This window comes from Oncorhynchus mykiss, chromosome 24, assembly GCF_057628025.1.
Source record: "Oncorhynchus mykiss isolate SJ-2025 chromosome 24, ASM5762802v1, whole genome shotgun sequence".
NCBI lineage: Eukaryota > Metazoa > Chordata > Actinopteri > Salmoniformes > Salmonidae > Oncorhynchus > Oncorhynchus mykiss.
The window spans coordinates 18,449,175-18,460,731 of NC_143045.1; the positions used below are offsets into that span (position 1 = coordinate 18,449,175).

General features: G+C 39.7%; 1 protein-coding gene, 1 long non-coding RNA gene and 1 pseudogene across 4 annotated transcripts; 1 reads left to right on the top strand and 2 right to left on the bottom strand.

Moving 5' to 3' along the window:
* Positions 1-973: 973 nt before the first annotated feature.
* On the bottom strand, positions 974-5,982 carry LOC110503902 (diablo IAP-binding mitochondrial protein). 3 transcript variants are annotated; one of them, XR_016491346.1, is made up of 6 exons: positions 5,788-5,892; positions 5,502-5,634; positions 2,993-3,118; positions 2,703-2,817; positions 2,300-2,396; positions 974-1,672 (listed from the first exon to the last, which is right to left on the bottom strand). XR_016491346.1 is itself a non-coding variant. In XM_021582533.3 (6 exons), the coding sequence occupies exons 1-6, from the start codon at positions 5,880-5,882 to the stop codon at positions 1,473-1,475; spliced, it is 762 nt and encodes a 253-aa protein (XP_021438208.1). In that variant the 5' UTR covers positions 5,883-5,982; the 3' UTR covers positions 974-1,472. The 3 variants fall into 3 exon arrangements, 2 of the variants coding, with proteins under 2 accessions (XP_021438208.1, XP_090074659.1); XM_021582533.3 differs by having other exon boundaries at positions 2,707-2,817; positions 5,788-5,982; XM_090218533.1 differs by lacking the exons at positions 5,502-5,634; positions 5,788-5,892 and adding an exon at positions 3,417-3,516 and having other exon boundaries at positions 2,707-2,817.
* LOC149972386 (uncharacterized) lies at positions 5,538-7,892 on the top strand. The gene is made up of 2 exons (XR_016491347.1): positions 5,538-5,641; positions 6,620-7,892. It is a non-coding gene; the product is annotated as an uncharacterized LOC149972386 (long non-coding RNA).
* A 2,824-nt stretch (positions 7,893-10,716) lies between these two features.
* On the bottom strand, positions 10,717-11,349 carry LOC110503459 (odorant receptor 131-2 pseudogene; annotated as a pseudogene).
* Between the last annotated feature and the right edge of the window lie 208 nt (positions 11,350-11,557).

Consider the following 11,557-nt stretch of genomic DNA (forward strand, 5'->3'; position numbering starts at 1 on the left):
AGAAACAGTACCAGACATTACACACATGATCACTGGTTTGCCTTATGTTCAAGGTAATATTAAAAACTAAATAAACATGTCAAATAAACATAAACTGACCTAAAAGAGAAGCCAATTCAAGTATCAACCGGTTTTCCAAACCCATTGACCTCGTATCTTAATGTTATTTTGTGTGTTGTCAGAGCCCTTGGTTTAGGTGACATGGTGGATTGGGTGATGACAGCAGAGGTTAGCAAAATAGACTAAAAGCTGTGAGGAGGAAATGTGTGCGGATTATTAGCAAAGAATAAAAAGTGTTGAGTGAAAGGGCAGACATAACTAACAAAGACATGGTAGAGGGGCAGAACCAAGTACCAAGAAACATTTTGATATTTCCTCTTTCAGAAATCCTGAGAAATTAGTGAGGAAAAAAAAACAGCACTTTGCCATCAACTACTAGAAATGTATATAAAAAACATTTTTCTGACAACACGCAAAAAATTAAGTTATTCTTGGCATAAAAAGTACCTGAAACCCTAAACATAGTTGGCACCTCGTTTAGATTGGTCAATGAATGTCTCAAATGACATCACTGGTTTTATGCAGAGTTAAGAGGGAAAAACAGCCCAATTTTGTTAACAAAATATGTCCCAAGAGGACCACAAGTGGTAATTTTCTCTCCTGGTTGGCAGAGACACAGTTCCCAGCTATGACATCTAGTCTCACCCACAATTAACAGTAAAGAAGAAAAATCCTTACTGCCAAATACCACATTTTTACATAACTCACACGGACTCTCAGGCAACCCCATAACATGCAGATAAATATTAACTTCTCTCTTTCTCTGTAAAAGTTAGACAATTGTTTTATTTTTTATTCTTCAGCTGAATTGTATTGTAAACTTTGAGTATTCAAATCCATACTGACAAGTACATTCACTCTGAGAAAATGTCCAATAAACCAAAAGAAACAGAATACAATTCAAACAGCTATATGGAAAATATACTTTTTTATTATAAAGTTATTTAATTTACATATCATAAAATACAAATAAACAAATGCCACCATACTGTACTGCTATGTTGACCATAGTCCATACAATTCACTTAGGATACCCTGATTGTCAATTATTATTTTCAGTTTAGACTTGAAGTTGTTATTCAAAGCTGTATGAAAATAAATATTATAATTTAGTGTTACGAGTTCAAATAAGTGCATGAAATTGTAATCAACTCAGCTTTATAAACAAGGAAGCATGACATTACATCCGCTAAAATATAGGAACTTTGTGTTATTAAATAAGATTGGCGTTATTCAATTCACCACTAAATTCTCTACATGCTTTTTGTTTATCATAATATTTTTTATATAAACAACAACCCCAATGACACAAAACTCCTGAACTTCTCAAATGATGGACTGTGTACTGTCTACTTGTTGAGGATTTAAACCACAATAAATGACTCAAACTTGTTTTACTCTCAGGATTAGTCTTAGTCCTCTCTGAGGTAAGCCTCATGCACGTCATCACTGCCACTCTCTATGAAGGCATACTCCGCCATCCTCTGGATCTCCTCGGCCTGGGTCTCAGTCAGCTTCCTCTCAGCATCCACAGATATCTGCCGGACCTCCTCCACCTGAACCTTGGCCACCTGCAAATTGGTCTTGGCTGTGACAGATGCATGCTCAGCTCCTGGGAAACAAACATAAGACAGTGGTCTTAGTCAAATTTCACCATAACAGAGAAAGTGGCCAAAGATGAAACCTTCAATCCATGATGATAACAGGTGACACTGAGCAGGTGCCCTTGTCCATCATTTCTCTATTGTGCTGCATCATGGGAATTAGAGTACATGGTGACCTGGAGGTTTTAGTCTTCTTTACCATCACAAAGCTGTATTCACTGACAGCTACTGATCCATACGTTGGCCAAAGTGTGAGACTGACAGGTCTTGAAAAATAGGGGTGCAAACAGCAAACTACAAAGTAGTGAGACGGAGAAAAACAAACGTTATGGGGGCGTTTATTGGAGCTCGTAAGTTTATTACTGCACTGACAGGTTAACGTCTGTGTGAGAATAATAGTAATGACTGAATGCTAACTGTCATGGGGAGCAAGGAGCATCAGGTTGTCGTTAAGTTCCTCAATTTAGTGGTAAACAGGTTGTATTGGTTTATTCGAACCCCTTTGTCTTTTGCCGAAGCAGGAGCTATTCTTCCTCGGGTCCAAACAAAAACATGACAAGTAACAAAACACTGATGGACAGTCACACACATGTTTAACACAGCCTTTTCAGTAATGTCACTGGTAATAAACACACCTGTGTTGTACGCTGCCTCAGCTGCCATTTCACAAAGGTTGACGGCATTAATCCAGTTTGACTCGAAGCGGTTGCATTCATCTAGTCTGTCACCAACCTGACAGAACAGAGAGAAACCCATCAGAACATTTCATTACATTCTTGAGAAGTTTATAGAACTCAAACCATATTTACTTGTAGAACATCAATGACAAACATTGAAAGGCAAACAGGAGTGACTAAACCGTTTACTATTTTAGATTGTAAATCAAGTTAAAAGTTATTTGGAAATAAACAAGACACCCTAAAGACATAGCTTTTCCAGATGTCTGGATACAAAAATACAGGAACATATATTTTTTCTGAAAGATGACTTAATACAACAGTGTATTTTTGGTTTATTTTGAGTACACATTTCACACACCTACTTCAACACGCTGGGCAATGATCACTTGCCAAATGGCATCCTCCTCAGCAGTGGAGAGTTTTTCCAGTGAAGCCAGATATCTCCTTTGAAGGGAGATGAGGGTATGGAGAGCCTGAGTACAACGCAAACAAAACAAACGGTCAAAAACACGAAGGGTCATTTAGGTAGCATGGTGCCATTGCCTTACTGGTTAAATTAGCATTGGATATTTATGGATATAGTTATCACACTGTACATCTTAGCATACACGATAACAAAAATCCACTATGACCCCTTCAGGTACTTACTTTGGAATATTGTGTGATGGAGTCTACGAGAGCCTGAGTGGTCTGGGAGAGGTAAGTGTTTGCACTGTCTGTAACCATAGAGGATGCGCTTCGGATCAGGGATTCATGAGAGAGGTTCTCCACTTGCTGGATAGGGAGAGAAACAGTTTAATATATGAGCTGAAAGGGGGGATTTTTACGATTAAGGCATTCATGTACAGTGCATTCGGAAAGTATTCAGACCCCCTGACTTTTCCCACATTTTGTTACGTTACAGCATTATTCTAAAATGGATGAAATTGTTTTTCCCCCCTTTTCAATCCACACACACACAATAGCCCATAATGACAAAGCAAAAACAGGCTTTCAGAAATTAAAAATAAATAACGGAAATATGACATTTGCATAAGTATTCAGACCCTTACTGAGCACTCTATTGAAGCACCTTTGGCAGGGATTACAGCCTCAAGTCCTCTTGGTTATGACGCTACAAGCTTGGCACACCTGTTTTTGGGGAGTTTCTCCCATTCTTCTCTGCAGATCCTCTCAAGCTCTGTCAGGATGGATGGGGAGTGTCGCTGCACAGATATTTTCAGGTCTTGTGGGAGCAAGATGTACATATAGGGAGAAACATAATACTGTACCACAAGAGAAAGATACACTTAGAGTGCATTTGCCATTCTGGTAAAATGCATTGTCTATTGTATAGGACAGGAAACCAAAGTAAGGCCATGAGAGCATAGGACAGCTGGACATACCAAGGTCAGAGGGACACACAAAGGAGGGGGTCAGCCAAATGACCAACTGATGGACTATAGACATAGGGCATATATTTTTAGGACATGAAGAGAAGAGACACATAGTCTACTAGTCCTAATAAGGACAGACATACCAAAGAACACACCAAGCAAAACTTAAGGATAAGATAGGATAAGATGGGCATGTAATATTTTTGGGACATGAAGAGGTCCTGTCACCATTATAACTTAACTGAAAGCAGATATGGGCGTTATTGGGCGTGAACAAGCAGGATGCACAGATTGGGATATAATGGTGGCAGATGGACTGAGGGAAGTAACTTAATTTGCATGTGGGATGGACTCATATGTTGTATGTGTATAAAAACAGAGCCAGAGCTCTGGGGTGTGTTCCGCGGACCATCTAGGCTTCTGATATGTTTGCATTAAAAGCCTATATTGAATTCACAAGTTCTTGTAAGTGTTATATTTTGTAACGATCCTCCACGACAGTCTCTCAAGAGATGTTCAATCGAGTTCAAGTCTGGGCTCTGGCTGGGCCATTCAAGGGCATTCAGAGACTTGTCCCGAAGCCACTTCTGCGTTGTCTTGGCTGTGTGTTTAGGGTCGATGTCCTGTTGGAAGGTGAACCTTCACCCCAGTCTGTGGTCCTGGGCGCTTTGGAGCAGGTTTTCATCAAGGATCTCTCTGTACTTTGCTCCGTTCATCTTTCCCTCAATCCTGGCTAGTCTCTGCCAATGAACGACATCCTCACACCATGATGCTGCCACCACCATGCTTCACCGTAGGGATGGTGCCAGGTTTCCTCCAGATGTGACGCTTGGCATTCAGGCCAAGGAGTTCAATCTTAGTTTCATCAGACAAGAAAATTTGTTTCACCTGGTCTGAGAGTCTTTAAGTGCCTTTTGGCAAACTCCAAGCGGTCTGTCATGTGCCTTTTACTAAGGAGTGGCTTCCGTCTGGCCACTCTATCATAAAGGCCTGATTGGTGAAGTGCTGCGGAGATGGTTGTCCTTCTGGAAGTTTCTCCACAGAGGAACTCTGGAGCTCTGTCAGAGTGACCATCAGGTTCTTGGTCACCTCCCTGACCAAGGCCCTTATCCATCGATTGCTCAGTTTGGCAGGGCTGCCAGCTCTAGGAAGTCTTGGTGGTACTGTTCTTCCACTTAAGAATGAAGGAGGCCACTGTGTTCTTGGGGACCTTCAAAGCCGCCGAAATGTTTTGGTACCCTTCCCTAGATCTGTGCCTCGACACAATCCTGTCTTGGAGCTCTACAAACAATTCCTTCAAACTCATGGCTTGGTTTTTGCTCTGACATGCACTGTCAACTGTGGGACCTTTAATAGACTGGCGTGTGCCTTTCCAAATCATGTCTAATCAATAAAATGTACCACATGTGGACTCCAATCAAGTTGTAGAAACATCCCAAGGATGATCAATGGAAACCGGATGCATCTGAGTTCAATTTCAAGTCTCGTAGCTAAGGGTCTGAACACTTGTGTAAATAAGGTATTTAATGTTCATGTTTTTGTACATTTGCAAAAATGTCAAAAAATCCCTTTTGGCTTCGTCATTATGGCTTATTGAGTGTAGATGGATGAAGATTTTTATTTATTTAATACATTTTAGAATAAGGCTGTAAAGTAACAAAAGGTGGAAAAAGTCAACTTGTCAGCCTTATTCAAGTTGTTCAGCATTATTCAATGACACTAATATAAAGTGATGAGTGACCCGCGCGCATGCGCGAAAGAGAGAGAAAATGGTCCTTTACCTGCATGAAAGGGACAGCGCTCAGTCCACTGCCAACACTCAAAGAAACCAAGCTCGTTCTGGTAACATCTCTCAAACGCACGAGCCTATGGCGCAAGGGTTTCCTACTGTTGAGGACACTCGCTGCTGTGCTCCTGCAAGGTAATGAGTAAACAACAACACCGATATTAGCAAGCTATAGTGATTACAGCAATTCGATATTTATCTAAGACGAAACATTATCTGTTTGCGTACGAATACAATGCATTAGGGTGCAATGATGCAGTTGTTATTATAAAGATATTTACCTGAAGAAATTGAGACATGCAATGCTTCTTCTGAGCGCGGCCATATTGGTCAGGAGCAAAAGGAAGTCCGTCCTCCAGTAGCACAAACAGAGCATTGTCTAATAGCGTGCATTTTACTTGTAATGTCGTTTATTACTCTTCAACTAAAATAAATTATATGAGGTTACTTTTGTGATGTATTAAAGTCTGAAAAATAATTTTAAAATTTACCACAATTCTTTACGACAAAAAGTAAGTCTCTGTCGTCACCTAGTGGTAAAATAGGCTCAAATTTGTATGTTGTGTTTCTGCTGTAGTCTTGTATTCCTTTGCTCAACTATAATATATTGTGACAATGAACATTATACTGGTTTTCAAAAGCCAGAGATAATGGTTAAACATGTAGGCTGGAAGGAGAGTCATCTTGTTTGTGTTTGAGATATTTTCTAATTTGCTAAATTAAATTGAAATGCCCTTTTGGTCTTATTCTGGTAATAATTTCTCAATAGTTTGATCTACACACATCGTAGATCAAACTATTGATAAATGATGTGACTACACTCAACAATAATAATAAGAAACTGTATTATGAATAAATAATGATGGAAAACATTTTTTTTGTGCTTTAAAGGTAATTATGGGCAGAAAGACAAACTCAGCTCCATCTTTCATCAAATCAGATGCCTTATTCATCACAAAACCATTTGATGTTGCCAATTATTTTAATGATTTCTTCATTGACAAAGTTGTAAAACTTAGGCAGGAAATGCCATCAACGAACAGTGAGCCATCATATTCCTATCTGTCATATCTATTTATTTATTTATTTTTACCCCATTTTTCTCCAATTTAGTGATATCCAATTACGATCTTGTCTCATCGCTGCAACTCCACAACAGGCTCGGGAGAGGAGAAGGTCGAGTCGTGGGTTCCCCGAAACATGACCCACCAAAAACCACGCTTCTTTTTCATTTTTTTAACCCCTCCACCACCCCCTTCTTCAGAGGACAAATATCTTGGTTTTTTTTACAGCTTTTTTACTACATATAAATACATTTTAAATATGAGCTTTTCATAATAATCTACTGGAGAACCATTTTGGGTTTAAGAATAATTTTTGTATGAGTGAAGCTTTTTGTGAGAGGTTTAAAGCTTTAATGTTGAATAATTTAGGCCCCTCATATTCATTATATAAATAGGCACATTTCATTTTGTCTGGTTTAGCATTCCAAATCAAATGAAATATTTTTTGCTCATATGATTTAAAAAACAGGTAAATCTGGAGTAGAGAGTGCCTACTGTAAGTAAACTGTGATAAGACCAAAGACTTTCCATAAATAGACAAGTATATACCTCTCCATGGTTGTAGAATCTTACCTATTTTTGCTAACTTTCTATTGAAATGAATTGTGGTAAGTTCATTTATATTTTTTGAGATGTGAATACCAAGTATATCTACTTAACCATCCACCCATTTTAATGGTAAACTACAAGGTAGTGTAAACACTATTTTTGTAACGATCCAATGCGTAATATGGTTCACTTGTCATAATTAGGTTTTAATCCAGAGAGGCTAGAAAAGTTATCAAGATCTTCAATGAGACAGTGCAGGGTTCCAGATTGCGGACTTAAAAACTAGAGTTATCAGTATACACTGACACTTTTGTTTTTATCCCCTGGATTTCTAAATATGTAACAGGAACCACAGCTGCTAAGAAAATGATTGTACAAAGGTGGGTTCCACCTCATCAGTTACCATTGCGACAATGGCCGCTCACATTTAAGGGAATTGTATTTATGGAGCTCTCCACGGCCAGGATCTACAGGGCCAAGGTGTCCACTCTGGACACATGGCAGTAGTGGACATTTCTGAACTCTTAACCAATGGGCCTTTACACCTTTACATCCATGAATGTGTATCAATAATGTTTCACTATTTCTGAGACTATATGATGTATTGTTCAGTAGATTAACTATGTAATATTTATGTTTTTCTCATTATTTATTTTACATGCTATCAGATTGCTGGTGGGGGGGGGGGGGGTGGGGTTAAAAAATCTATTAATAAAATGTATTGCATGAATCCTATGAATTGAAATAATAAAAACTTGATGTAAAAATAAAAACTGTACAAGGCTATAAACGAGCAGGAAACCATGTGCCCAGAGGCTGCTTTTCTGGTTGCCTGTGATTTTAATTCCACGTCACTAAGACACTAGGGGTGATAAAGTCCTAGAGAGCTGTTACTCTCCCCACAAGCAAGCATACAACGCTCTACCTCATCGCTCCTTCGCCAAATCAGATCATGACTCTATACTCCTGCTTCCTGTCTACAAGCAGAAGCTCAAACAGGAAGTACCCATGATGCACTCCGTAGAGAAATGGTACTCCGAATTGCCTACAGCAGTCCTGTAGGCAATGCTACAGGACTGCTTTGCTAGCGCAGACTGGAATATGTTCTGGGACTCCACCGATATCATCCACGAGGTAACTACTGCCGCCACAGGCTTCATTAGGAAATGCATAACTGACTTTGTCCCCACAGTGAAGGTTCCCTGCTTCCCCAATCAAAACCCCGGATTAACACATAGGTTGGCGCTACTAAACTAAAGGACAGGGCTATCGCACACAGGGCTATCGCAGCCAACCCAGAGGCTACAGCTGAGGACACGAACAAGTACAATAAGTCCTTCTATGACCTCCACAGAGCCATCAAACAAGCAAAAGGGAAATATAGGAACAAGGTGGAATCCGATTACACAGGCTCCGCCGCCCGTCACATGTGGCAGGGGCTACAGTCCATTACAGATAACAAGGGATGTGATCTGTCCAAAGATGCCTCTCTACCAGACAAACTCAATGCATTTTACGCACACCTTGACAGAATATCACAAGGCCGCTCGTCGACCCAGAGGACTGGGTGATCTCAGTACTCTGAGGCTGACTTGAGTAAGATTTTTAATCAGGTCAACACTTGCAAGGCCGCAGGGTCGGACGGGATTCCGGGCCACATTCTTAGAGCATGCGCAGAACAGCTGGCAGGCATGTTCATGGTCACTTTCAACCTCACCTTGTCCCAGTCTGTAATCCCCATGTCTCAAGCTGACCACCATCATTCCTGTTCCCAAAACTCTAAGGCTACCTTCCACAATGTCTACTGCCCTGTAGCACTCACATCTGTAATCATAAAGTGCTTTGAAAGGCTGGTTATGGCACACATAAACTCCATCATCCCAGACACCCTAGACAAGGGATGGGCATCTCCAGTCCTCGGGGGCCTGATTGGTGTCACACTTTTTCTCCAGTTGATACATCTGACTCCAATAATAAACTAATCATGATCTTCAGTTTAGAATGCAACTAATTTAATCAGCTGTGTTTGCTAAGGATGTTGAAAAAGTGTGACACCACTTTGGCCCCCGAGTGAGTACTGGAGTTGCCCATTCCTGGTCTAGACCCACTCCGATTTGCATACCGCCCAACAGATCTATAGACAACACAATCTAATTTGCACTCTACACTGGCCTCATCCACCTAGATAAGAGGAGTACCTATTTAAGAATAATGTTCATTGACTACAGCTCAGCGTTCAACACCATAGTCTCCTCCAAGCTCATCACCAAGCTTGATGGCTATATGAAAATCTCAAATATAAAATATATTTTGATTTGTTTAAGACTTTTTTTGTTACTACATCATTCCATATGTGTTTTTTCATAGTTTTGATGTCTTCACTATTATTCTACAATGTAGAAAATAGTACAAATAAATAAAAAACCCTTGAGTGAGTAGCTGTGTCCAAACTTTTGACTGGTACTGTATGTAAATGTGATTTCTGTTTATTTCATTTTTTTATCTGCAAAAATGTCTAACAACCAGTTGTTGCTTTGTCATTATGGGGTATTGTGTGTAGATTGATGAAAAAATCAATTTAATCAATTTTAGAATACGGCTGTAACCTAACAAAATGTATATAATTTATAGTAATATATATTGATATTGGTGACTGCATTGTTGGGAAAAGAGCTCGCAAGAAAGGCATTTCACTGTACTTGTGCATGGGACAATACAACTTGAAACTTTGGGACTCATTAAAACACAGATGCATGCTCTCGTCCCTTTCATGCAGAATGTATTGTAGGATAAGTGTGATTTATGGTTAATGAGGAAAGTGCAAACTATAGATATTCTCAGTAGGCTTTAAAAGTATAGGCTATTCCAACTTGCTGTTATATTTCTTGCTGTGAAGCCTACTCCACTTCTGAATGGATTCATATGACAGCCTTTTGGAATTTTAGTTGGAGAACACACGACGGCCTATGACATCATTCTCAGGAACTAATGTAGTTTGATGGGAATTGGGAAGACGACCCAGTGAGTAATAGATGCCCAAGAGTTTGTCACAATAACTGTTGAGTGAATTTCAGAATCAGCAGAGTTGAGTATGAGCTCATACTTTGTTACTGTAATTTTTCAAATCTGTCTCTATATCTCCTCTTTGCAGGTTTTCACAGGTCTGTTTAGATGCATTTACTGGCACACAACAGTCAAAGTTCATGTCATTGATACAGTTACTGTACATTTCCTGGAGCTAATCACAACTGTAACTCACTGCAAATGCCACTTATTACAGAATACATTTTTTTGAAACTTTGCTTGGGAGGTGGAAGGAATGTTTTATTTCTCTCAATCAGGTCATCTTTGAAATTACACACATGGTTAATGTTGTTTGAGACGTTTACATTTTTTCTAATTAGAAGATGCTGCAATGCATATACTATAATTAGCTTAAACACATAAGCATATGTAACATAGCTCATTAAAATATACCTCAAGATTAACACAATATATCATTGTCTGTGGTCTTTGAAAACCAAAGTGCTTTTCAATACCACAAAATCATGTGATTAAATAATAACAATACCAATGGCCTTGCCTGTTATGCAAGTGTTATGTTTTCATATGACCAGTAATTAAGTTATCAACAAGTATTGGGGAAATGTTCTTATTCACCCCAAAAAATACATAACATTTAATTGCAAGGAAAAACTTTTCATCCCTTAGGCCATAGACAAGTGGACAAAGACATCGCGGGGCCAGAATAAAAACAATGTAATCAAAGAATCTCACATTGTACAATTTCAAATGAATTGGCAGGATGGCAGCCTCAATGAACGGGCACCACAGCTGGATCAGACACAGGAACAACTGGATAGCGTGGAGAATCACCGTTTTACGACATTTAGATAAAGATTTCTTATTGTCCGAAGATTCTTTGGCCACTGCAATTATTCTAACATAGGTAAACACAATGGTGATGGACATGGCCAGAAAGTAGAACTGACCTATAACTGATCTAAGGTGTCTCTGCCACTTGTGTGCAATAAACATATCTGCTGAACACAGCTTATACTGCGTGTAGAAGCCCAGAGGGACTGAGGCAAAGAAGATGGAGACAATTATGATGGGCTGTATGGCGCTGATGCTGTGGATGAGTAGGATGCAGTGAATGGCTCTGCGTACAGTGGAGAGCTCTCCATGGCGCAGGGGCATGCAGATGGCCACATACCGCTCCAGGCTCATGGCTGTCAGTGTCAGCGGCGTGACAAAGGTCAACTCACAAAGCAACACACAGAAGAAAACACACACAGCAGCTGGCATGGTGACACTAAAGTAAGTCAGGAGGAGCAAGTTATTAGTCATGATTAGGTACAGACAGTCAACTAGCAGTGTGTGAGCAAAGAAAATATAACGTGTGTTTGAGAGAAAGGTGTCCTTTTTGAAGAAGGTG